Source organism: Perna viridis, chromosome 12 (assembly GCF_037379345.1).
Source record: "Perna viridis isolate PV_CMFRI_1.1 ecotype Kerala chromosome 12, ASM3737934v1, whole genome shotgun sequence".
In the NCBI taxonomy this organism is placed as follows: domain Eukaryota; kingdom Metazoa; phylum Mollusca; class Bivalvia; order Mytilida; family Mytilidae; genus Perna; species Perna viridis.
Window position 1 is genome coordinate 9,194,149 of NC_142456.1, and position 25,787 is coordinate 9,219,935.

At 34.0% G+C, this 25,787-nt stretch overlaps 1 protein-coding gene across 4 annotated transcripts; it reads left to right on the forward strand.

The window, feature by feature from the left end:
- Positions 1-119: 119 nt before the first annotated feature.
- On the forward strand, positions 120-17,946 carry LOC148601107 (uncharacterized). 4 transcript variants are annotated; one of them, XM_088556877.1, is made up of 4 exons: positions 120-4,959; positions 5,953-6,071; positions 10,448-10,543; positions 11,163-17,946. In XM_088556877.1, the coding sequence occupies exon 4, from the start codon at positions 12,221-12,223 to the stop codon at positions 13,205-13,207; it is 987 nt and encodes a 328-aa protein (XP_088413003.1). In that variant the 5' UTR covers positions 120-4,959; positions 5,953-6,071; positions 10,448-10,543; positions 11,163-12,220; the 3' UTR covers positions 13,208-17,946. The 4 variants fall into 4 exon arrangements, 2 of the variants coding, with proteins under 2 accessions (XP_088413003.1, XP_088413004.1); XM_088556878.1 differs by having other exon boundaries at positions 120-364; XR_015917383.1 differs by having other exon boundaries at positions 190-4,959; positions 13,589-17,946.
- Positions 17,947-25,787: the final 7,841 nt, after the last annotated feature.

Genomic DNA, 25,787 nt, shown 5'->3' on the forward strand with positions numbered 1-25,787 from the left:
CTACTTGGTACTTTCTAGCTGAGATGGTGTAGCTCCTTTGACATAACTGTATCAGAGCAAGTTCATGAAGACAGGTTATATGATTAATTAGGTATTTTTTTCTTAATTGCAGTTATCCATTATACTACAATCTTATAAGGACGTTGAAAATGAACAGATATTTATTTCATTTGAAATCTTCAAGTAAATTATTGACACGATATCAGTTTTTGTTCGCATGATTTATTACTGTGTACTGTCCCGGAAAATTTTCATTCTTTTAACCGTTTCCGATTTTTGTTATTATTGATTTCATGTCCGGTGAGACTCGTCAACATGTCAACTATATTTTCAAACAAATAGGTGTTGACCCCGCACGGAATAAGTTATTAACTTTTTATTGATTTCTTATGATAGATAAACATCCTAGAGCATCAATTGATACGTTTGTTTTGCCGAAGTTTGTGTACATAGGTGTATATTGAGCGTCAGGGAGAACGTCCTAGATATTAACCTTATCGCAATTTTGTCAATGTTTTATTTTGATTTACGCTAAATCATTCATGAAACTTGCTATTTTAATTTAATGTATGAAGTGTACAAATATTCTTTGAATGATATAAACGTTTGTGGTCAACAGTTCACAGTTATTTTGTGTATTTAACCGAATCTATTTTTACATTGAATTTGCATTAATATTACATCCTCTTTCATTATGTTATTGTACGATGATAATAATAATGTCATATGTTTTTCCGATATAATGTTTACGATCGAATTGGTTGATCTATTGCATTTAATTTAATCAGAACAAATTTCATGAAACTTCAGAAGTTGTTTTTAGAATTTTAAAAGTATGGAAAGCCGGTTTATTATAAACTTCAAAACCTTTGCATTTTTACACACCGCATATAAAATATGTTTCATAATTTTGAATTATTGTATGATTTGATTATTTTGATTGTTTATATATGCATATTCATGATTGTAAAATTGTGTATTTTGTTTATTGTAGTTTTTTACCCTCTCCGGAGGTTTGGATCGCAATTAATAAAGTTGCACATTGTGTGTTATATCAAGCCCAAATTAAATAATATGGCATTTTTAAATGTAAAGTTGGTATGGTCCCATGTTTTATGGAGATTTATAATTATAGTAATCAAATTTGTCGTTTTCGGATACTTTCCCACTTTTTCTGCTACTTCATTAACACCAATCATGATACTTTGTTGAATTGAATGATATCGCCCAAGTGTGAGTTGTTTTGATGGAACCCCTGTGTGACTCGTGTAGGGGAGCAGCATTATTGTTGCTGGACAATCACTGGATTATACTTGCTTGCAAAATGACGGGTAGCCTCTGTCAAGGCAGGACAAGCTTACCCTTCTGGAGCACCTGATATTACACCCCACCCATTTCAAGAAATTTTAAATGTACCATATCTATGAAAGTTTTAGACCATTAGTTGAACACGCTGACCACAAAAGAAAAAAAACATTGATGGCCTTGAGCTGCCCTTTTTGTCTATCCCCCAAAGGTTGTCTCTCTGACATATTCAAAATATCATTCTCGTTAAATACAACTTATTTTAAAGCTGCATACTAATAATAAACTATTAAAGAGGCTTATGGTTTTGTGAGGCAAACGTTTAGTAGTAATATGGGATTCAAGACTCGACTTCGCATTCCTTATAATATACCAAAGAGTAATCAAGGAAACCAAGTTAGGTAATAAATAGCAGTGTGTGTTCTATATACAAGATTTGTCCATGTAGCAATATAGGTTTTTCGAAAATGATGGGCAATTCTGCTTTATAATGTTTTGTGGTTACAAAACATTCCATGCATAATGAGAACTTAAAATGGCGAACCAATATCTGAACGACATGTTGAAAATTGACCGATAATACTAAGCCAAAATAGCTAGGGTGCAATACGGATAAATTTATCTCAACCAACTTCTACCTTTATTTAATAAAAAAAAAAAACGTATCGTTCTTTATTCCCGGGTAAAATAAAAATACAATCAAATTAAATCAAAGTTAATTTGGACAAAAATGTTATTTTTCACGACTTTGGAAATAAACATTTACTTAGTAGTAAGAACAATATCCTTCTAATGAGTTTTAGACATGGTACATGTAGTAAACCAGGTTTGTTTTTTTTTCTAATCACTAATAATCCGAAAAGCGTACATCAATCTCCAGACCAATTTAACTGCTTTTCTTATTTTTACTAAACATCATTTCGCTAGTTCGCATGCTTTGTTTTATAGGATCACATGACATTGGGACTATTCATTACATACCGGCAAAATTATTTGGTTATCTAACCCGTGGCCTTCATCCAAAGTGGAGCATAGCGCCGTTTCAAGTTATCTGATCTTCTTCATGAATTTTGTGAAGGCGATTGTTTTGAATTTTTAGGTTCTACAGATGGCTTTGGATGATACACCACGAATTGTACGCGTTCAACAACACTGGTTTTACAATACTGTTTGTTGACTATAAGGTGAACTGAAATCTTACAAAAACTGATCGTGACTTGGGTAACTTGAATTGATATTTTTCTTGATGCCACCGTCAGAGGTTTTTGTACTACCTAGGTATGTTTTTATTAACTGTCGCAATCGGTTGTTATTTATTATGATGGAATCAGATGGAATGGTGTATCTATTGGTTCATGATGAATTGATTATTAGTCAAGATATGTTTCTGAAAATGTTACATTCATGTGTTGTCTTTTTTCTTGCAAATGAATTTTTAAATTGCAATTTAAGCCGGATCGTTTGCGGAATCCAGTTCTTCATGTTTGTTAAACATTGTCCACTAAAATACATTGTCCATGCTCCCAGTTTTAAGTGGAGTCCGAGTTGCTCATTTGCTTTTGCTACTTTGTACCTCTGTATGTATGATTTTAGTTACTTTATGTTCTTTGTTGTGTATGTCTGTTTTCCATGTCTGGTCCTTGTCCCTGTATTACATTCTTTAATATATAGCATACGGACTAACTCAAAAACAAGAGCCTGATCAAATACATGCCAAAATATTTCAACATTCAACAGATCTTCGTTGTACCGGTACGTGGATCGTTATGGTGTATCCATCAGCACCATGAAAACTGATTTATTCAACGGGTCATAGTTTTCCTTTCCTCGTTTGTCTACCCCGGACTTGACATTTTATGAGCAACTCGGCGGGTGTTTCTAGAAAAGCAGAGGACGCTTACCTTACCGGTGCACCTGGTCCATGCTCCCAGTTTTTAGTGCAGTCCGAGTTGCTCATTTACTTTTGTTACTTTCTATGTATGATTTTAGTTACTTTATGTTCTTTGTTGTGTATGTCTGTTTCCCATGTCTGGTCTTTGTCCTTTTATTAAATTCTTTTGATTACCGCTATAACCTTGGTTCCCTTGATTACTCTTTGATTACTGATATAACATTGGTTCCCCTCATTACTCTTTCTGATACTTGTTTGTCGTGGTACCCCGAATATGATTACCAGAAAAGAAAAGAGGTGACTCTATGCACACTCACCTTACACCAGATCGAACACTGAAAGGTCCGACGATGCCATTTCCTTATGGAATTATGAATTAATATTGCCAAAGACACATTTAATTGGTGCTTAACATTTGGTATATATTCCATAAGCTACCATAATTTTTCACATGTTTCTCCGTAAACACTGTCAAAATCCTTCCTAAAGTCAATGAAGTAAAGAAATCAAGAAATATTACATTAAAAATTGTGTCCAACGTTGTTGTTGATCGTGAAAATCCTCATCCTTTCTTAAGCAAGTTTGTTCCTCTTTTATCTTGTTGTCCGCTTCATCATTAATTTCAGCAGGAATAGTCTTACAAAATCTTTTGCTTGGAACTGACACTCAATTTGCTTCAGTTGTCATAACTTAAAGTATCTCTTCGGAAATATAACAATTAAACCTTCCGACCAGACAAGTGATATTCTCTCCTTAAAAAACTATGAAATACTTTTCTAGATGTGTCGATGTGTGATTCAAGCAGTACTGAATTGATAGAAACGATTTCTTAGGCTTTATTGTTCATGAGTGATACTTTGGCTTTTTGAGCTTCATCGAAGTTTGTTGAACAGGTACCTATGTATCTTCAGCAACTTATATTATGTAGGATTTGCTGCAGCTGTTGAAATTTAAGAACCACACTATAATGTTCTTCACAGCAAATATATCGTGTTCTTCAGTCCAATATCTGTTTGAGCAACTAGGCGGGTTTATTATTGAGTAAGGCAAAATGAAATAGTACATATACTGGCACTGGCAAATAGGCAAATTTTGGGGAACTCGTTTTTATTCTTTATTGTTGTAATTATCATGAGGATGAAACGTATGTCTGAATTCAACATACACTGTTTTAGTAGCTATGATCAAAGTAAAACAAATATCGAATTTACGTATTTTACTCAAGCGCCTGCTTATAGCCGCAATCTATTTCTGATTAAGTTCAAGTTACCTTGCGCATTTAAGAAAAGAAAACACAAGTATTTCAGTTTGGCTATTATGCTCATAATAATATCAAAATAATTCTGATATCATTTGATGAATGATTGAAATAAGTGAGATATCAGGTTGACACGAATATATACATCTGGTGCCATTCAACATGTAGTCACGCATTCTATGAAGCGTGTCCCCAGTTATTGTATCTATGAAGGCTTGGTAAAATGTTGCGACTTACTATACTCTTTTTTCTTTTGAAAGTATTTTCCATCTGCACGAAGCAAAATTGTGTAATGATACAGATCAATTAAATAGAAATTTGGCTTTTAACAAAAAGGCTGTGATGAGTTCACAATATGAACACCAAAGTGCTGATTCATGTGTCGATGGATATTTACGAACGATATGCCATACGACGAACCAACGTCTGCCGTACATTTGGATTGATCTGGAAAAGTCGTACATAATTCGCAGAGTTGACATTTTTAACCGCTTTGACTGTTGTGGTAAGGATAGTATGTTTTTAGAAAGGTCATATATTTATCAATTATGGACTTTTAACGGTCAATACGTTATATATGGACCTGTTCAGATTATATTGACCGAGGATCCTTTGGTCAATATCATATATAACGTATTGACTGAGTGAAAGTCCTTCATTCAAATATTGTATATGTAGATAATGTATTTTTTGTCTGCTTCATCCGACGCGCTTTCAACATGACTGGCTGAGAGCAATTACGAAACGGAACGTTTTTTTTTTTTTTTTGAAAACAAATATTCAAACTTCTATATATAACAAAAGTATAAACAACATATTTTTAAATAAGTCTACACCTTTTAAAATTCAGATTTGAAGCCTATTAATTGCAAGTGGTCCTTTATGTGTTACTTATAATTAGTTTCTTTATTTTTGCTTAAACAAGAGACTTAGATATTTTTGAACTAATATTAGGTATGTTTAAGTGTGTAGTAATTTTCTACAGTGGCTAATTTTACAGGGGTGAGGGTTGTGATCAAGCCAAAGTACTTTAACCACGCCGCATTTAGTTGCCTGGCCATTTCTGGAATTTCTGGCCTCTGTATATTTTGTTTAAATTTCACTTTTGGTTTAATTTATATTGCTTGACGAGTATATAAAGGCAACTATTTCACTGTACCTGTGAATAAAGTTGTTTTGGGACCAGTTGTAGCCTGCTTTGTGATGTGAGGGTTTTCTCGTCGTTAATTGAAGACCAATGGATAGGCTTGAGTTTGTTGTCTCCTTGATATTTTCACCATATCCATTTTCCTTATAAATTGTCATAATGGTTTTACTTTGCACGGCATTGATTTTATTTAAACTCTTTTTAGATCTTGTTTACCCTGTATAAATGCCACATATAGTCCAGTGGCGCTTAAATGTCTTCTATTGTAGTTGAAGTACACGAAGCATCATTTGATTGGTCTGAATTATATGTTTAATAACCCACACTTCTGCACCATACCTTTCGTTTCAGAAAATAGACTGTGTAACCTTGAAGTTACAGTTGGAAACAACCTTCACTTCATACACCATTGTGAACTATTTGTAGGTCCAGGGGCTACCATGCAACACATAGTTATCAAATGCAGGCAGGTCAGGAGACATGTGAAATTACAGATATCAAATGGACATCGGAACATTCTTAATTTGAGTGAAATCAAAGTATTTGGGGAATAGACCATTAAAACAAAAGTAAAAAAAACAAATGTTTTTATCAAATTCTTGCCATTAGTTATACAAAGTTTCCTGTTTGAGTTAAATTTGACTATTGTCTAGAGTTTATTAGTTCTCTAGTTTTGTTATCACCATACATTTGACAGCACCTGCTTTCTACACGAGGTGGCCGTAGTGACGTCATGTATATTTTGTAGTTTAACTTTTACTTTAACATGTAATAAGTAAACTATTAACAATTACAAAACACGTATGCATCTGTTTATTGATACAGTAATTTATGTGCATTTAGCAGTGTTAAAGGTCGTTCAATTTACAGATATTGACGCTTAATTTCAATAGTTATATATCAGCAAATAAAATAAACATTTAATCAAAAAATATATTTACTCTTTTGAAAAAGACAATGCCAAATAGATACCATATATATTTTTAAACGTTCTACGTCACACAGTAGCTAAGATTGACTATTAAGATGAAGTTTATGGGCGAAATACGACTGAATCAAAAAATTAATCAGAATTTTAGTTTCATAAGCCAATTTGTATCACATGTGTCACCAATCTTAAAATTGTATTTTTACAAAATGAAAATGCGACCTCAGTCAGTGTGCGTTGTCCCACAGCGAACCATTCTATTGTTCACGCTTCCGAGTTCCTCATTTACTTTTGTTACTTTGTATGTATGATTTTAGTTACTTTATGTTCTTTGTTGTGTATGTCTGTTTTCCATGTCTGGTCTTTGTCCCTGGATTACATTCTTTTGATTACCGCTATAACCTTGGTTCCTTGGTTACTCTTTGATAAGTTGATACAATAGCAACCTTGTTCAATTTCAATTAAATCGAGTAATGAAATCACTTATCAGAGTCATAAAGTTGAACTTGCAATTTTTCCATTGCTTAACCATGTGGCATACACAAGTCGTTAAGACTTAATGGTTTTTGTTACACTGAATCGTGTTTTGTCATTTGAACAATGAATTTGTCCAACATTAGGTCACATTCGAGGCAGATTCTTTTTTTCAGTTGCACTTTATTTTCCAGCTTTCCTTTAAAGAAATATTTACGTTTGGTGTTCATGTAGCTTTTTCGTGCTTCCTGCAAATAAGAAATACACTGAAAGAGTAATCAAGGGAATCAAGATTCTAGCAGAAATCAACAGAATGTATAGGCAAAATCTGTTGTCCATATTTTGTACATATTAGTCAAGTAAATGAACTGTATTAGTCACAATCAATTGGTATTGAAAGGGAAATATTAAGCACACTTTATAAAAAAAAAGTTCAAAAAGAAAGCAAAAACTATTCTGATAAACGCTTGATTAGTTTTTAATGATATTTTCTTCTAACGATTACAGATGATTTCCTAATAAGATTTCAGATAGAATTGAAAATGTGCATAAGTAATACGATTATGGTGTTTGTAGGCAATGTTTGCATTGGCCCTTATAGTATATTATCTAAGGCTTCCTAATTCAGGATTAGTTGATAAATTATAGAGAACAAATATGTGCAAAAGATAAAGCAACAATCTGTGATATTTTTTACTTGCTTCATTGTGAAGCATGCCTTTTGAAAAAGCGTTCATTTATTGCATAGCTGTGGATTTCGTTTGAAGGAGATCTTATATAACACTTTGAAAAGCAAAGATACAAGTTACAGATAAACATCAATAACTTTTGTAGTTACACTAATTGACTTTTTAAATACCACTTGAACGTAAACATAAACATATACTGTAAGAACTTTAACTCGATACTTGCCACTGGGTTTTAGTCGACTGGTTCAATGGTTTGGCAATCACTACTAACACTTCAGTGGGTTATAAGGTACATTGATAATGCCTTTGTGTATATAAAAACAATTTTTTCCCCATCAATTGAAATTGACCAGCAGCATATATTGTTACGTTGGCAACGGATGTGTTAATCATTTGTTTGGATGTTCATGGTTTCTACGCCATGTTGGTTAGCGACAGATTTTGTCCACAGGACTTTTTTGCATAATTAGTATTGCTTATATAATTTTGTTTATTTAGCTGGGTGACATCATCCTTTCTATCTTTCACCTGAAGTAACGCAAGCCACATTTCCTTGTGCATTTATTTCATCACGTTCCCTGACAACATTACAATTTCAAAGGTCTTCCTGGCACACAGATTTACTGCATTCTTTGATTGTTTAAGCATGATAAGCTAGCCTTGTTCTATGCTCTGGGTCTGGGTTTCACAAAGAAACTCAAATTGGGATTTTCCTCAATTTTTTTATTACTAGTGATTTGGTTGGTTAAAATCTGAGTTGAGAAACCTATCTATTTGAAAAGCTTTATGAAGCGGACCCAAGAAATTCAAGAAAGGACTTACAAATACAACTATACCAATTATAAAATGAAATAAGTGCTGTACTTCTGACTGAATATACATGAATTATACACGTTTTAAATGAAATAAATGTTGTACTTGAAACTAATTAAACTGTGACTATACAGGGTTTAAATCATATGAATGCCACACCCTTGAAACTACATAACCTGAACTATACAGATTTAAAATGAAATAACTGTTGTACTTCTGACTGTATAAACCTGAACGATTCAGGTCTTAAATAAAATATATGTTGTACTTAAAACTACTTAAATTTGGACTATACAGGCTTCAAATTCAATTAATGCTGCTCCCTTAAAACTACATAAACCTGGATTATACACGCTTTAAATGAAATAACTGCTGTACCTTTGACTGTATAAACCTGGACTATACAGGTCTTAAATGAAATAGAAGTTGTACTTGAAACTACCTAAACCTGGACTGTAAGATTTATATATAGTGTAAAGCTTGTCCCTTGGACTGTGCAGGATTTCATTAGCACATTAATCTAAAGTGAAAAACTGTAATACCTGTAATTATTACAGAATAGAATATCTATTTTTTCCTAATTTTAGAGCCCACAGCATATAAATCAAGGTAAAATATAGAATGATCGGTAAAATTAAGTAATTAAGTACTACAAAATAAAATACACAGTACTATTCATGTATCATAATATCATCATAAGCCTCAGTCAGAATCACAGCCATATAAAAAACAAATTGCTATCAAATATTAAAGAATCAAGTCCTGTTCTTCGTAGGTCAAAGGAGCTAGTTATAATTTTTTGGTGTTAATAGCCAGAAAATATGAATATTCATCTAAGTGCTAGAAATATACTGAAAGAGGTCATCCCTCAAATTATTTAGAATGGACATTCGATTACGAAATGACGCTTTATTGGTTGTACAGTTTAAACAGTTAAACAATCATATATATCTATAGGAATTGTTGAATATATTGCAGTTTCAATTCTTAATGTAGTATCTTGAGAAAAGACTTTTTTCTAGAATATATTCATTTCTTTTCTTACATGCAGCAGAATCAGTAGCAAACATTCCCAAAATTCAGAACCATACAAAAGAATAGGTTTTATCGTATGGTATGATCATACCGATGTATAAAGGTTGTAATCCTAGGATAAGAGGAAGATAGACACCTCTGTAACTTTTTAAGTGATATTTGTATAAGTCGTATTTATGTTGTTTGAATTGAAAACTACATGAAAATATAAGTATAAGATATTTATAGAACTGTGCACATGCATGTTCGTTCCATCTGGAACAAATTGGGCATTTGAAAAAAAACAAATAACTGATTTGTTAAAATTTTTTGTCTGATTAAAATTGATATTAAAACACAATTTTTCACAAAAGTATACAATGTATCCATTCTCTTTTGCAAACCGTCATCATCATAATCATAAACATAATCAGCATTCATTAGACAGTTCATCCTTCGATTATTAACAAAAAATGATCAGGACATGGTAAGGACTTGTCTGCTAGATCATTTATAAATATTTTGAAAATATTTTGACTTTAAACAAAATCTTGTCTCTCACCAAGGGGAGATTTGAAACATGGAGTCAATCTATACACAAATATTTACACATAGGTCGGTTTTACTATACATTTCTTCGATGATAGAATAAAACTTTCCAAATGTATTATTCGATAAAAGTTTACATTTAATCTCTGCATGTATTACTTTATAAAAAGCTTTTGTTTTGGAATCAACAACATTATTCCCCCTTTTTATTATTTACTTGTCAATAATAGTACTTAATCAGATGGTCTACACTTCTTAGAAAATCCAATCTGACAAGGATGTATTACTAAATTTAGTTATTAAGTCTACTTTTCAAAACAAGGTTAAATAATTTACAAATGCATGAATTGTTGACTCTCTGTTTTACTCGTTTTACCAGACTTAAACACATGGGACAGCTGTGGTGTATTGATTGTTAAAGAGTCAACTGATCCGGTCACAAGAAGAGGAAAAGAATCCATGCCAGGACTATTAGGTATGAATATTAAACATTAAATGTTAAAACATTTTAGAAAATGATTTTGGTATGAATTTTTGTGAAGAGGTAGATACAATTGCAGAAAATTCAAAACTTAAGGAACAATTTAAAACTTGCATTAAAGATGAACATTTAAACACTATTGGCTATGCCAAAGTATGCGCTAGTTCTCCTATACGTATACCTGCTTCGTCTGTTGTTATTTTATATGGCACAGGACCTAATCTTCCCATACAATATGATGCCTTAATAGAACTACTAAATCTAGCGGACATTTGCCTAGTGCATTTACTGTAGTACACACTTTTGTAACCGTCAAAAATGGTCATTTTTCATTTCGAGTCGCAAACCTAGGCAGTGATGATATTTATATTGCACCAAAAACTAGAGTTGGTATTCTTTTGAAAGGAGAAGTTGAGCAAAGTAATTGTAAACATATCGAATTTGTTCGAACTGATTCTGTTGAAGAAATTATTGTCAATAATGATTTACCGTCTTCTGATTTTCCGAATTTTGACAAGGATATTGATTATGAACAATTTAAAATGCCAGCTGATATGGGTCATCTTTCTGTTAGCAAAGTTGAGTTGAACGCGTTTCATGATTTGTTCTATAGATACAGAGATGTTTTCTCGAAAGATGATAATGATGTAGGTTTCACTACTTCTGTCAAACATACAGTTCGGTTACAAGATGATAATCCGATTGGGCAACCATGCAGTCGTATACCGCCAACACAATACGAGGAAGTTAAGAAGCATATCAAAAAGTTACTCGAAAATAAGATCATTCGAGAAAGCATTAGTCCTTATGCATCACCAATCGCTTTGGTGGGAAAAAAAGATACCTTTCTGAGGCTCTGTGTTGATTTCCGGTTACTAAACTCAAAAACTCACAAAGACGCATTTCCTCTTCCGCGAATTGAAGAATCGTTTGATGCTCTTAGTGGAGCTAACCTGTTTTCGACGATGGATTTAACTTCCGGTTACAACCAAATTGCCATGAGTGACAATGATATGAGAAAACTGCATTTACTACTCCCATGGGATTGTATAAATATGTGCGCATGCCTTTCGGAGTTTGTAATGCGCCGGCTACATTTCAGAGGCTAATGCAGCATTGCTTTTGAAGTGAACTGTTTCAAATTTTGCTTGTATTTCTTGATGAAATTATAACATTTGCAAGTACTTTTGATGATCATTTAAAGCGTCTTGAAGTAGTTTTTCAGCGTTTAAGACAACATGGACTGAAACTGAAGCCTTCAAAATGCTTCATTGTCAAAAAGCATTCGAAACCTTAACTTGACTTATGCAAATTTCAATGAACCGTTTGTTTTGGAAACAGATGCAAGTATGCAAGGTCTAGGTGCCGTGCTATCTCAATATGTTGAAGGGAATTTGCAAGTTCTTGCTTATGCGAGTAGAGCATTAAGACCAAACGAGAGAAATATGAACAATTACAGTTCCAGGTAGTTAGAACTTTTGGCATTAGCTTGGGCGATAACTGAAAAATTCAGAGATTATCTGTTATGCCGTAAATTCACTATATACACAGATAATAATCCATTGTGTTATTTGCAGATGTCCAAACTTTCAGCTCAGGAACAGAGGTGGCTGTCACGGTTAGCTGTTTTTGATTTTGATGTCAGGTATAGACAACAAAAGCATAATTTAAATGCTGATGCTTTGTCTAGAGCACATGATAAGATATAACTTGCGAAGTCCGAAGATGTTAAAACTTTGTTGCAGAAATTTGCTACTGGTACAGCAATTCCAGGTAGTGAAGTTCAAAATGTTAAATATAATGACTCACAAAATGTTTTCGTTAAAGAAGCTCATACAAATTTACCAACTTTTGACAAAGGTGAAATTGGCAATTTACAGAACAGTTATTAGTAATTTCGAATCAGACGTTATTCGCCAGCTTTGTAAACTGTACAACATTAATCGCACACGTACTACACCGTATCATCCAAAAGGAAATGCTCATTGTGAAAGATTTAACAGAACTTTGCATAAATTTTTAAAATCATTACCTGTTGACAAAAAGAAAAACTGGCCCAAATATTTACCTGAACTTGTATTTTCGTATAATTTGTCAATGAATTCATCAACTAATTACAGTCCATACGCCTTATTATTTGGTCGAAATCCGAAATTAGCAGTTTTGTTGGGTAATAATAATTCTAATGAGTCTGAAGTTGTTTTTGATGAATGGATTACGGAACACCAGAATCGCTTACGGTATGCTCACCAAAAAGCTGGGGAGCAGATGAAAGACCGTGCATCGTACGGGAAGAAACAACACGACAAGAGACGATTTAATCCTGAAATCCGTGTCGGAGATTCAGTTTACATCAAAAACCGTGGTGTTTATGGACGTAACAAGATCCAGGACACTTGGGACTCTACCGTTTACCGAGTGGTCAAATCATCTGAAAATACGGTTGTCGTCGAGCCTAGTGATGGAGCTGGTATCTCAATGACGTTGAATCATCGACATGTGCTGAAATGTCAGCCAGATTCTGATGAACATTCTCCGTACAACTCGAGTGACAGTGATTGTGATGATGTTGAAATTGTTCCAAGACGTAGTACAAGAGTTAATTCTGGTAAATATTCGAATCCGAATAGACTACCATGTGCTGCTAATTATATTTAGTATTATTTATCAGTATGTTCTGTTATAAGTAGTTATTATTTTTGACTACCATTTTTTTATTTTTATTTGCTTTTTCATTTGTCATTTTGGTTTTGATGATTGTATGTGTTTACATTTTGCTAATATTCCGCTTACTGAAGGGAGTATGTGGAGTAGATTTTCCATTGTTTATCGAGACGATAATCAGTCAGCTGGGGATTATGTGGACAAGCTGATTTTTTATTAGTTTAATAGTTATGTTTTCCATTATATTTCATTTCTTTAAATATGATCTGTTCTCTACAGTGGTCTGAGTAACTATAAGCTTCATTGCATTTTGCATTTACTTCACATTGTGCCTAAAATCTGCTCACTGACTGTCACTGATTAAATTATACTTAGGTTTTGGATGTCCTTATTTTTCCACTCGAGAGTAGTATTTTATTTTGGTATAAATACTCAGAGTTTTGTACAGCATTTCAATGTGGAATTCGAAGGCCAAGATGTACATGTTTGGAAGCAGTACAACCAGCAGATAAGGTATTTATGATGTTCATTTTTCCATACACTTTTCATTTTTCGTATTGGCATTTCGCAAGTTAGAGATTTTAGCAAGTTTCTTTTTGATTTTTTTATTATTTTGATTTTGAATATCATTGAGTCAGTTTAATTGATTTGATGCTAATGTACCTTGTTATAGTTAGAACTTATATAACGAGCTTTAATGGTCATTTTGTGTAGTATTATAGTTAACTGTTACATTTAACTGCTTGATGGCTAAGTTGTGCTCTATTTATGTGTTCAATTTGTTTTGAACATGCAAATGCAATCTGATTTGTATGCGTATTTATATGTCTCTTTGTTCTTATTTTGTAGATCTTTTCAAGGTCTTCTGAATCTGGATTAAAAGTAATTCCATATTCATGTTTTCTTTGGGCCATTAATTGCTATCGAGCCCCACTTGGTCACAGGTAGTTTAAAGTCAGATAATGTAACCAAAATTTAATTCACCGTTAATCGTTCACAACAATTGAAGAATAAACACAACTCATTGTCATGGTAAATCAACTAATCATACGGTCAATTAGACACACTGTAAACACTGAATTCAGTAGTGTCTATAAACTAGTTAAAATAAGTTAGGATACAGTATCAATAAGTCCTTCTGCATTTGGAACTGTTTAGTTTATATGTTCTTGACGTGGGGTGACAGGTGGGAAGATAACTGGGTAGGCTGCTTGGCAATGGGTTTTCTTTTAGAGCTTTGCTTGCTTTTAGAATGCGTTTTTTGGTGAGCGGATCTTTTACTCGGACAATAATTTGCCTCGGTGGTACAGTTCGACCTTGTCGATCTTTCCTAACCGGATTTTCCAATCTATGCGATCTGATGATGTCACCAGTCGAAAAGTAAGTATCGATTGCTTTGAGGATTTCAGTTACAATTGCAGTAGTATCTTCAGATTTTCTTCATTTATACCGCTGAATCGCATTAGCTTACGTCTGCCATATTGCTCGAGAGCATCCAAGTCATCTCGAAGTTTGATGTTCTCATTTCTTAATTGATCAATTTCTTCAGTATATGTATGAAATGCATTTTTTAGAGCAATGTCGACCTCCTGTTTTATAATATTCGTTATGGTAGTTTGTAGTTCCTCGTGAAGAGCAGTTTTCAACTGCATTAAAATATTCGTAATATCACTAGGGTGTAAGGCGTAGGTTGTAGCCATGGGTGGCGGAGACGAGTATTGCTGATTTTGTAAGGGACTACCAGTTTGTCCATATTCGGGGCTAGGGGGTATATAGCCTTGAGAACTCATGGGACAGGATTACTTTAATGGTTGATCAGGTTCAGGCGGTGTGGGATTACTATGTCGACGAAGTCTCGAGTCTGGAGTAGACCGGTATACGGACGGGTTCATTTGTGTATTTGTTTAGCGTTCGATATTGTATTTGTTATTGTTTATGTTCTATTTATTGTCTCGTCACATGGTATGTAATACATGTACGTGTAATACGTATACAAGTGAAAATTACTCACGTAGTTGTAAACAATATAACACTGATCTTTCAGTCAAATCATTTTAAGCATATTTTCTTCTTTGGATCTGATGTATAACTTCTAACGACATGGTCTGACGAACCTCTTCACACAATATGGGTTTTATTCACTACATTTTACCATTTTTTGCAGAACAAAAAAAAACCGTAACACTCCACGCGGAGCATGCGTATGTTTGTGTTTTAAAAACTCATTTAATGTCTTAAATGTTTTTAAGGGTGAATGATTGACGCAATATGCAGTATCTGTGAGCAACAAGAAAGGATATCCAACCCCATGACATGGTGCCCAGAGTGTGAGGAGGCTTTATGCACATCATGCAGTAGGCATCATCAATTGTCAAAATTGTCAAAACACCATAGCACCATACCATGTGATGAATTTACCAAGCTACCGCCCTTCCTTTTGAATCCTAGGCTTTCTGTCAAACGCAGTACGAAATTAACCAATATTTTTGTAGCGAACATGACAAGCCAATATGTATAAAATGCATAGATACTACTCACACAAAAATGTCATAAAATTGCAGTTTTAAATGACATAACCGATAAAGTGAAAACAATTGGGGCAATCAAAAATACACATTCTAGGCTAACATCGACAGTTAGCATCGTCCCTATAAAACCAGAAGAGGTGAAACAGGCCCAAGTGATTGCACCACGAAATATTCCGATGACACTGAACTTTAAATATAGTTTCAAGATCGAGAGAAGTCTGTACGTAATAAAATGGAGATATGATTATTATTGATAATATGAATGGAGATGCCAACCATTTCGGCAATGAAGGTAGCTTTGTGTCTAAGGTCCATTTTGGAGGTTACGATGCGTATGATGTAGCGGTATTCGACGACGACCATGTCGGCGTATCTAATCCTAAGCGGCAAACTATTTCCTTTATAAACGTTTCTAGATCCAAAGTAACAAAATCTTTGCCAACTGGATTGTGAATCAAGAAGTTTGCATTTATAGATAATAAAATAGTTTTTTGTATGCCTTCCATTGGTTTAGTTGAGGAAAATTTCAAACGAAAAGGAACGAGGTATGTACATATAAACCATTCCGTCCGTGACGACTCAATAGTAATTGCAGAGAACAATAGGATCTGTTTTACAACTCATTTTTCGAATTATTTGAATGTCCTTGATTTTAAGTGTAAGTTCCTATACACGCTAAGGTCGCCAGATTTTTCATTTTATCCAAAAGGAATCGCCGTCAATGCCCATATGATGTACTACTTAGGGAGTACTGACAGTATCGTAGCAATTTTAACCGACGGAAATAATTCGAAAAACTTACGGACTTTCTCAGAAATGTTAGAAAGAATAGATATTTTAATTATGACGGAGTGACAAAACAACCGATTGTCGTACATAACAATGGCATGGTGACCAGATATTCAGAGAATTAAATGTTTTGCCGAGGCGACACAAAACCAGAAAAATGTTTTAATCTGATAATTTATCCTTTACATTTTGAGGTCAAAACATTACGAGTATGATTTGTATGTTACTGTGGAAGTTAAGAATATGATTGGCCGAGATACTGTTAAAAATGAAATTCATACTAGAGAGTTCATGATTTGTTTTTTGAGAAGACAAGAAATTTAAATTTTAGAATTAACAAACAAAATACTCTTTCATTCATAATTTTGGACTTCTTTAGCAAAATCACAAAATTAACAATACGTCTAGCACATCATAGCACTAAGTTTTTACTTAAGAATTCAATCACTATAAAGCAGTCACTAAGCTATAATTAATAACGAAAAGTATATGAAATAAATATATCCATGCTATGCAGGGTAAAGAATAATAATTAGCAGAGAATATTAATGTAACAATTTTGGGAACAACAATATTTTTGCATTCGTTTTTTTTTTTTTTTTTGGTTTATATATATATATATATACAACGTCTCAGAATGTGATGACTCTATTCTCTACACTGCTCCATCAGATCAAATTGATACAGGGAAGATAACGTAAACTTATAGAAGGGTCTGAAAAATTCCCAACGATGTTAGAACTGTAACATTTTTGTCGTTCCCTCCGGGGGACTCGAACTCGTACCGCTGTGACATCTATGGCAACACCGCCTGCACTAAGTCCAGCGCCCTAGACCACTCGGCCAACTAGGCTATATTAAAATATAGCTTTCGCTGCCCGGGTGATTCCTCCTCGTAGGATTAATCTGTGGCTGTAACTTAGTACACGATGTATGGTAGTACGGGACAGTTCATCTAGGTGTTATTAATTAGGATAGAGGATCAAATTAATGATACATGTCACAACATATCAATATTATACAACGTCTCAGAATATGACGACTCTATTCGCTACACTGCTGCATCGGATCAAATTGATACAGGGAAGATAACGTAAACTTATAGAAGGGTCTGAAAAATTCCCAAATATGTTAGAACTGTCAAATTTGCGATGCAAATTTTTGTCGTTCCCTCCGCGGGACTCGAACTCGTACAGCTGTGACATCTATGGCAACACCGCCTGCACTAAGTCCAGCGCCCTAGACCACTCGGCCAGCTAGGTTGGGAATTTTTCAGACCCTTCTATAAGTTTACGTTATCTTCCCTGTATCAATTTGATCCGATGGAGCAGTGCAGAGAATAGAGTCGTCACATTCTGAGACGTTGTATAATATTGATTTATTGTGACATGCATCATTAATTTGATCCTCTATCCTACATAATAACACCTAGATGAACTGTCCCGTACTACCATACATCGTGTACTAAGTTACGGGACAATTCAGTTAAATGTTATTATGTAGGATAGAGGATCAAATTGATACAGGGAAGATAACGTAAACTTATAGAAGGGTCTGAAAAATTCCCAACGATGTTAGAACTGTAAAATTTGCGAAGCAAAGTTTTGTCGTTCCCTCCGCGGAACTCGAACTCGTACCGATGCATGTCACAACAAATCAATATAGAGTCGTTACATTCTGAGATGTTTGTATAATATTGATTTGTTGTGACATGCATCATTAATTTGATTATCTATCCTACATAATAACACCTAAAATAAACTGTCCCGTACTACCATAGATCGTGTACTAAGTTACAGCCCTAGATTAATCCTACGAGGAGGAATGACCGGGCCAGCGAAAGCTAGACTTAGTGCAGGTGGTGTTGCCATAGATGTCACAGCATGGCAACTCTAACATCGTTGGGAATTTTCTATACGTTTACATATCTTCTGAGACGTTGTATATATATATATATCTGTGTGTGTGTGTGTGTGTGTGTGTGTGTGTGTGTGTGTGTGTTTTCAAGTCATGTGAATATCTTCTATCTGCATGTTGCATATGTTGCTTTGTATGGAGAGGCCTTACTATCCAATTCTTCTCAATTTTTTTATTGAATAAAATATGTTTAAATCATCAAATCAGAGCTGATAAAAATTATTAAAGTTGTTTTTTTATTAATGTTTCTTCGGGAGCGTTAAAAGGTTTCACCTTCATCATATTATATATATTAAAACGTTGAATTTTATTTCATCTTTTTTATATACTAATAGTAAAAAAGATTACGTTGCATTCGTTTATTACCATTTGTATAAACAAAATAACAAAAAGAATTTGTTTTCCTTGGATGGAAGAAAATGTTTCAAAAACGAATACTTAGAAATGAATTTCTGGTCTATTTTTAGACCCTGGTTTCCATATTTATTTATTTATTTATTTATTATTTTTTTACTACAGGCAGATATATGTTTCTAATATGCATATCTATCCACCTATGTATGTCTGCAGAATCGCTTTTTGGGTGTGTTTTGTAACCTGGTCCATGTACTGATATGTCAACTGTTTTGTACATTATGTATAGAAAATAAATTTATTTACTGTGCATATGACTAAAATAAGATTATCTCATTGGATACTCGGCTTTTATACACAGTGATTCATGAGTCGATGAAATACATGCTATATGAAGAGTACTTTTATCAATCAATGTGTATTGGCAATTTTCTGCGTATTTCAAAATATGAAACAAAATAAAAGAAATATGTCAAATGTTATAATTGCCTGAAAACCGGTAAAAAAACAAACCAAAATAGCCGAACAAATACAAATAAAGAACTCGTGAATACGTATATAAACAACCTGAACGAGTTACCTACTACATTCCCTTTGTTGGTTGATGATTTTAAGATTTTCAGGATAGAAGATGCAGCCTGTAGAACAGATACTCTACTGGTTCACCTGCTTTAATTCTTAGTGGAGTCCGGTGGTCATTTTTTTCCTATCTGTATGTTATTTTGGTTGTGTGTTTGTGTATTTTCTTTGTCTATTTGTAATATCGATATTTTGTTCTTTTTTATCATCGTTTGAATTCCTTTGGTTTCGTTTTTTTAAAATGCTTACGTAAAATGGTTTTATATTCCGAACTTGGCTTCCGAGTTTTGATTTTTCTCTGCTTTTGAGTACTTCTCATATATTTTTTTCCATTTTTTTTAACTTGAATTTCCAATGCATATGCTTCGTATGCTGATGATGAATGGTTACTCCTTCAAATACAGTTGCATAAAAAGTTGGAAATCATAATTTTTTAACACAAAATACACCTTTAATGAGGTTTTTCTTTTAATTCTTAGAATAAAATGATGTTTTGAATAAATAAAATGACCTCAATTTATTTTATTTGTCATTTGATGTGGCAGATAATAGATTAAATTCAGCTTTACCACACTCGCATTTAAATAAAATAACCAAACGAAAAATACAAAAAGATAAGATCCAAGGTTCTAAAATCAATTCAATACTCTGACTCAAACAGAGTAATCCTACAGACGGAATCTTTTATTTCTCTTAACATCTCCTACTAAAACTGGCGAATTTCTTTGCAATTGATTTGCTGGACTGAAAGGCATCTCCTGAAAAGTGAGGTTAGTAACGTTAGGTCACCTTAGTTTCCGTTAATCAATTAATTAGTTGTTACTTGCAAATAGGTATTGCAATTGATTTTATCTTACAATTTTTGGTTAAAATATAAAAACCTGTCTAATCCAACCCTCCCAACAAGTCCTAAATCTCTCAAAATTAACCAGATCAAATTTTGAAAATCCCTTTTAAACAGGGTAAACCAAACAACGACCTTCAATGTACAACATCAAAGTTATATAGGAATGGGTTTAGACAAGTGACTCTGTATAGAAAAGAATTACCATTAAAAATGCGACTACTGAACCATTGAATCTACCCAAGATAGAATAATTGAGTATAGTGAAAGAACTCGTTATTCTCTTTAAAAAAATAAATAACTTGCTTAAACATGAATAATTTTCAGATTAAGACTATTACTATTACCAGAACAAACTCTGTGCGTAGGGTTTCTATTCCAAAACAATTTACAAAGTTGAAATTGGTCAAAGTATCAGTAAACATATTTTACTTTGCCATGTTATAAACTTAAATCAAGTGTGTAACTAAAACTTGAATAATGATAATACAAAACCTCTATAAAGCGATTGATAGCATCGGCACAACAAATTGCATTGCATGTGAGCCAGTTTTTAATTGCTTGCCCATATGGAAACAATGCCAAGGCTACGTCAATTTTCAAAGACCCCGATGTTGCAAAAACATTGTCTACTATACATGACAAATATGTTGTCGTACCAGCAGACGCCCCGTGCAGGTCCGGGTGTTAAAAGAATAGGTCTGCAGCAGCGCTAAGCTTGTCGTATAAGGCGACTAAATAGTGCTCAGAAACCTAGCCGGGGGCTAGGCGCTCTGCCCACAGAGCAACTGGGATGTGTGCCCCAGGTGGTGGAATGTGGTACCCCTGGCGTGTTACATGCTGGGGTTGTCAGGCGATAATACGGAAAACCTGACCGCAAACCATAGTGGTGCACCGTGTTGGGAAAGATGCCACGTTCCTCGCACGTTAAAGAACCCTGCTGTGGTATTCGATAGGATTAGGAACCTTTGCGCTCCGCCACAGGAGGCTAAATTGTCCGACCTTACCCATCCCCCCTTTTTCCAGTGGCAATCAAAATTTGTCGACCCTATTGTCCTTGTGTCCCATCCTTTTTTTTTCATTTCATGTTCATTTTATCATCCATTTCATGTTCATCGTCTGAATATAGCTGAAATATTGCTGCTCGGACGTTAAACCCCAACAAACAACAAACAAAAAACGTACCAGCAGACAAAGCCCAAAACAACATTGTTTTTGTCTGCAAAACGTTTTATATCCAATGTTTATTATCAGAGGTAGACGTAGAAAATAATAGCAGTGATAAGACCTATACTACTACCACCCTCTCCAAAGAAGAGATTGTGGAAAACCATAAATCTGTGCTATCCTCTTTTGGTCTCTACCAAGGACGATGATTGTGATTTACCGTCTATGTACTGGATTCCTAAACTTCACCGGAATCCATACAAACAACATTTCATAGCTGGATCTGCAAAATGTACCACAAAACCTCTTTCAAAACTTTTAACTTCTATACTCACATCAAAGAGGGTCACCAGTCCTACCACAACACTTGTTAATCCCGTAGTGGTATTAATTCAATGTGGATCCTGAAAAACTCGAAAGATCTTTGGGAGACAATCAGTTCAAGACTATTATCTGAATATAATAGCATTAAAACCTATGATTTTTCAACACTGTATACTTCTATTTCCCATACTCAGTTAAAATCCCGACTTAAAAACATCATACATCGTTGTTTTTCCAAAAAAGATGGTACACCTAAATACAAATATGTAGTTTTTGGTAGAGATTCCTCATACTTTATAAGAAATAATTCCAAATCATCTTCCAAATATGCAGAGGAAGATGTTTACAAAATGCTGGAATTTTTAATCGACAACATATTTGTCCAGTGTGATGGACGTGTTTTTCAACAAACGGTCGGCATTCCAATGGGAACAAATTGTGCTCCTTTACTTGCTGACCTATTTCTTCACTCTTATGAGGCTGACTTTATAGCTGATCTGATCCGAAAGAAAGAATATCGTTTGGCTAGATCCTTCAAGCTCAGTGTCCGCTATATAGATGACGTATTATCTTTAAACAATCCTAATTTCGGAGATTTGATACATCGCATCTACACCAAAGAACTTGAGATAAAGGATACTACAGACACTGTGAAGTCAGCCTCATATCTTGACCTACACTTAGAAATCGATGGTAAAGGAAAGCTATTGACCAAACTTTAAGACAAACGTGATGATTTTCTTTCAGAATTGTCAACTTTCCTTTCATCTGTGGCAACATCCCTTCGGCTGCTGCGTACAAATTAAATCTTTGTCAGGTAATGAAAACATATGCCGTAGGTGTGAGACTTCAACCTGACCTTTACTTAGATAATAATTTATCTCAAAATTAGCACTCTGGTCTTGTTGATTCCAATACAAAGCAATTTCAATTTTAAATGTCTATTAGCACTTCTTATTAGCACATTTAAAGATGTTGGGTTATGAAACATCATTATGCGCCTGATACTAAATACAAAGATGTGTATTGAGATTTGTACGTTTTATGGCGATAGAAGCGGATCGACAAAATTATTTGACAACCTTTGAGTTTCATATTAATGGGTGAGTAAAAAAGTAATGCTTATCATTAATATTATTAAAACTTAATTTTACCAATACTATTAACCGATTTATTTTCGCTAATTATGCGAGCAAAAAATACTTTGCAAAAGATAAATATACACAAATAATCCCCTTTTTTATGAAGCCAGTAGCAAAAACCAGGCGCGGATCCAAGGACTGACGTGCCGGGCGTACGCCCCCCCCCTAAATCGATAAGAAAAAAAATCACCGCAAGTTTTAACCCATAATGTTTTTTGCCTTGCTTTGCATGACATTTAATTCAATTAACGCCCCCCCCCCATACCCAAATCCGTCGCTGAAAACTTCAGTCGATATAAAAAAAAAAAATGCGAAAACAAGTTCAAATTAATTTGTAAGTTTTGTTTCTGTGTATGCATTTTATCGTCTTAATAGTAGGATATCAGAGGTTTAAAAGTCTTCAATAACGAAGTTTAATGCACCTATAATAAGGCTATTTTTAGTATTACTTTTTGGGGGGAAAATCATTCTACATTCAAATTGTGGTCACAATTTGTGACATTTTGCTTTTTGTGAGGGCGTCCTGTTTTCCTCAACAAGTACAGGCTGTTAGAAAGTCAATTTTGAATATGAAAACATACAAAAAAAGTTAGTTAAAGATCGAAGTGTCTTTACAGAAAGCATTAAGGATTACATAAAGCTGTAATTTTAAATAAAATATTGTCATGCCGAAAATATTGACGTAGTTTTGCAGACCGTATTTTTGTGTCATTTTTTAAACCAATTGTCATTAATTGTATGAAACTCGTGCATGTCTATCGACCAAGGTGGGTTTAAATGTATATATTTTTTAACCAGGTACCTTATGAATTAACTCTCAATTTTGTGTAATGATAAACAGTATTTTTAATTTGTAAACAAAATGGTAAATATCGGCGGTAAAAGCTACCTTATAAATGCGGAATTTGCGTGTTCCGTATATAATATATCGCATATTGTGGCTAGTCAATAACTAGTACGCGTAGTCAAAATTCCACACTTGTGTTGTTGCGTTTTGCTAATGATATGTTGTGTACTATATATTTCACTGGGTTTGCTTTGTTAAGTTTGCTAGAAATCCTCGATATAATTCTGTATTTGTGTTCTTATTTGGATATTTCCATATTTTTATTCAAGTGACATTTATAAGACTCGAACCTAATCTGAATATGATACGTTTTAATTCCGGATTGCAATAGTAAATATGCATAGACTTTCTAACTTTTGACATACATGTATAGTACTAAGACTAGTAGATTTGAGAGATGTTTTAATGGGGGTTGTAACAAATCTTAGTAAAAAAAACATGAGGCATATAAAAAGAGAGGATTGAATCTGTGGTTTAGCTAACGAAGAAATTATAAGTGTGCCTAAACATTTGAAAAGGAGTACATACAACAATTGAAATTGTTTCTTTCGTATGTATAAGAACGCACAGTGAAAGATTGCGACTGCATTAATTGTATAGATCCGATAAAACATTTTTGCTTCGACCCACAACATTTCCGTTATATCCACAAAACCAGAAATTCATAAATAGCGTGTCGAGTCTTATCTGACTTCAAAGGTCGTTTCATTATTGTACTATGTTGGTGATCTAAGAAGAACATTATTGTTATTCTTATGACTCTCTGTTTATCCATTTCTCTGGTGAAACCCCCTTCCGCTATTTTACATAAATTTGTTTGTAACCCGTGAAGAACGGGGATTCCATATATATTAAATCAGGGCTAAAATGATATCATGTACTGCAAATTTTAATTTGCATATATAACTGTATAATATACCAAACTACCGAATCTTATTTCATTATTAAGTCTGTAAACAAGGAAACAAGGAGTCTTGGTAATTCAAAAATCTCTGTCACTTATGCATGCAATAACCGATCGTGATATACCTCAGCGAAAGAGTAATCAAGGGAACCAAGGTTATAGTGGTAATCAAAAGAATGTAATCCAGGGACAAAGACCAGACATGGAAAACAGACACATACAACAAAGAACTAAAATCATACATACAAAGTAACAAAAGGAAATGAGCAACTCGGACTCCACTAAAAATTGGGAGCATGGACCAGTTGCACCGGTAGGGTAAGCGTTCTCTGCTTTTCTAGAAACACCCGCCGAGTTGCTCATAAAAGGTCAAGTCTGGGTTGGACAAACGAGGAAAGGAAAAATATAACCCGTTGAATAAATCAGTTTTCATTGTGCAGATGGATACACCATAACGATCCAAGAGTTCACGATGACGACCATAAAACTTCTGTAGTGATGACTTCAATCTTGTAGCAACATAAACCTGTTCCAGAAGCCTATTTTAGAGTTCTAGCGCGATACAAAAAGTCTGCGTAATTTCGGCAAGCTCTGGCATAACGTATGAGTTGTGATATGAACACTACATACGCAGGTGCTCAATGGATGTTGCCACAGATGGAAGGAAAGTTGACCATCCGGAATGAAGAATCATCACGTTTGTCGTAAGGTTTGGTCAATAGTTTTCCTTTACAATCGATTTCTAAGTGTAGGTCAAGATATGAGGCTGACTTCACAGTGTCTGTAGTATCCTTTATCTCAAGTTCTTTGGGGTATATGCGATGTATCAAATCCCCGAAATTAGGATTGTTTAAAGATAACACGTCATCTATATAGCGGAAACTGAGATTAAAGGATCTAGCCAAACGACATTCTTTCTTTCGGATCAGATCTGCTATAAAGTCAGTAAGAGTGAAGGAATATGTCAGCAACTTAAGGAGCACAATTTGTTCCCATAGGAATGCCGACCGTTTGTTGAAAAACACGTTCAACACACTGGACTAATATTTTGTCGATTAAAAATTCCAGCATTTTTTAAACATCTTCCTCTGTATATTTGGGAACGAACGCTTTACATAGCAATCAATAACCATACTAATGATTTTCAGACCTATCTCAGGCTGAAATCGTGATAATGTG

Bases quoted from the DNA above. Each gene is read 5' to 3' on its own strand.
- LOC148601107 (XM_088556877.1), top strand. From the start codon at position 12,221: ATGCTGATGCTTTGTCTAGAGCACATGATAAGATATAACTTGCGAAGT.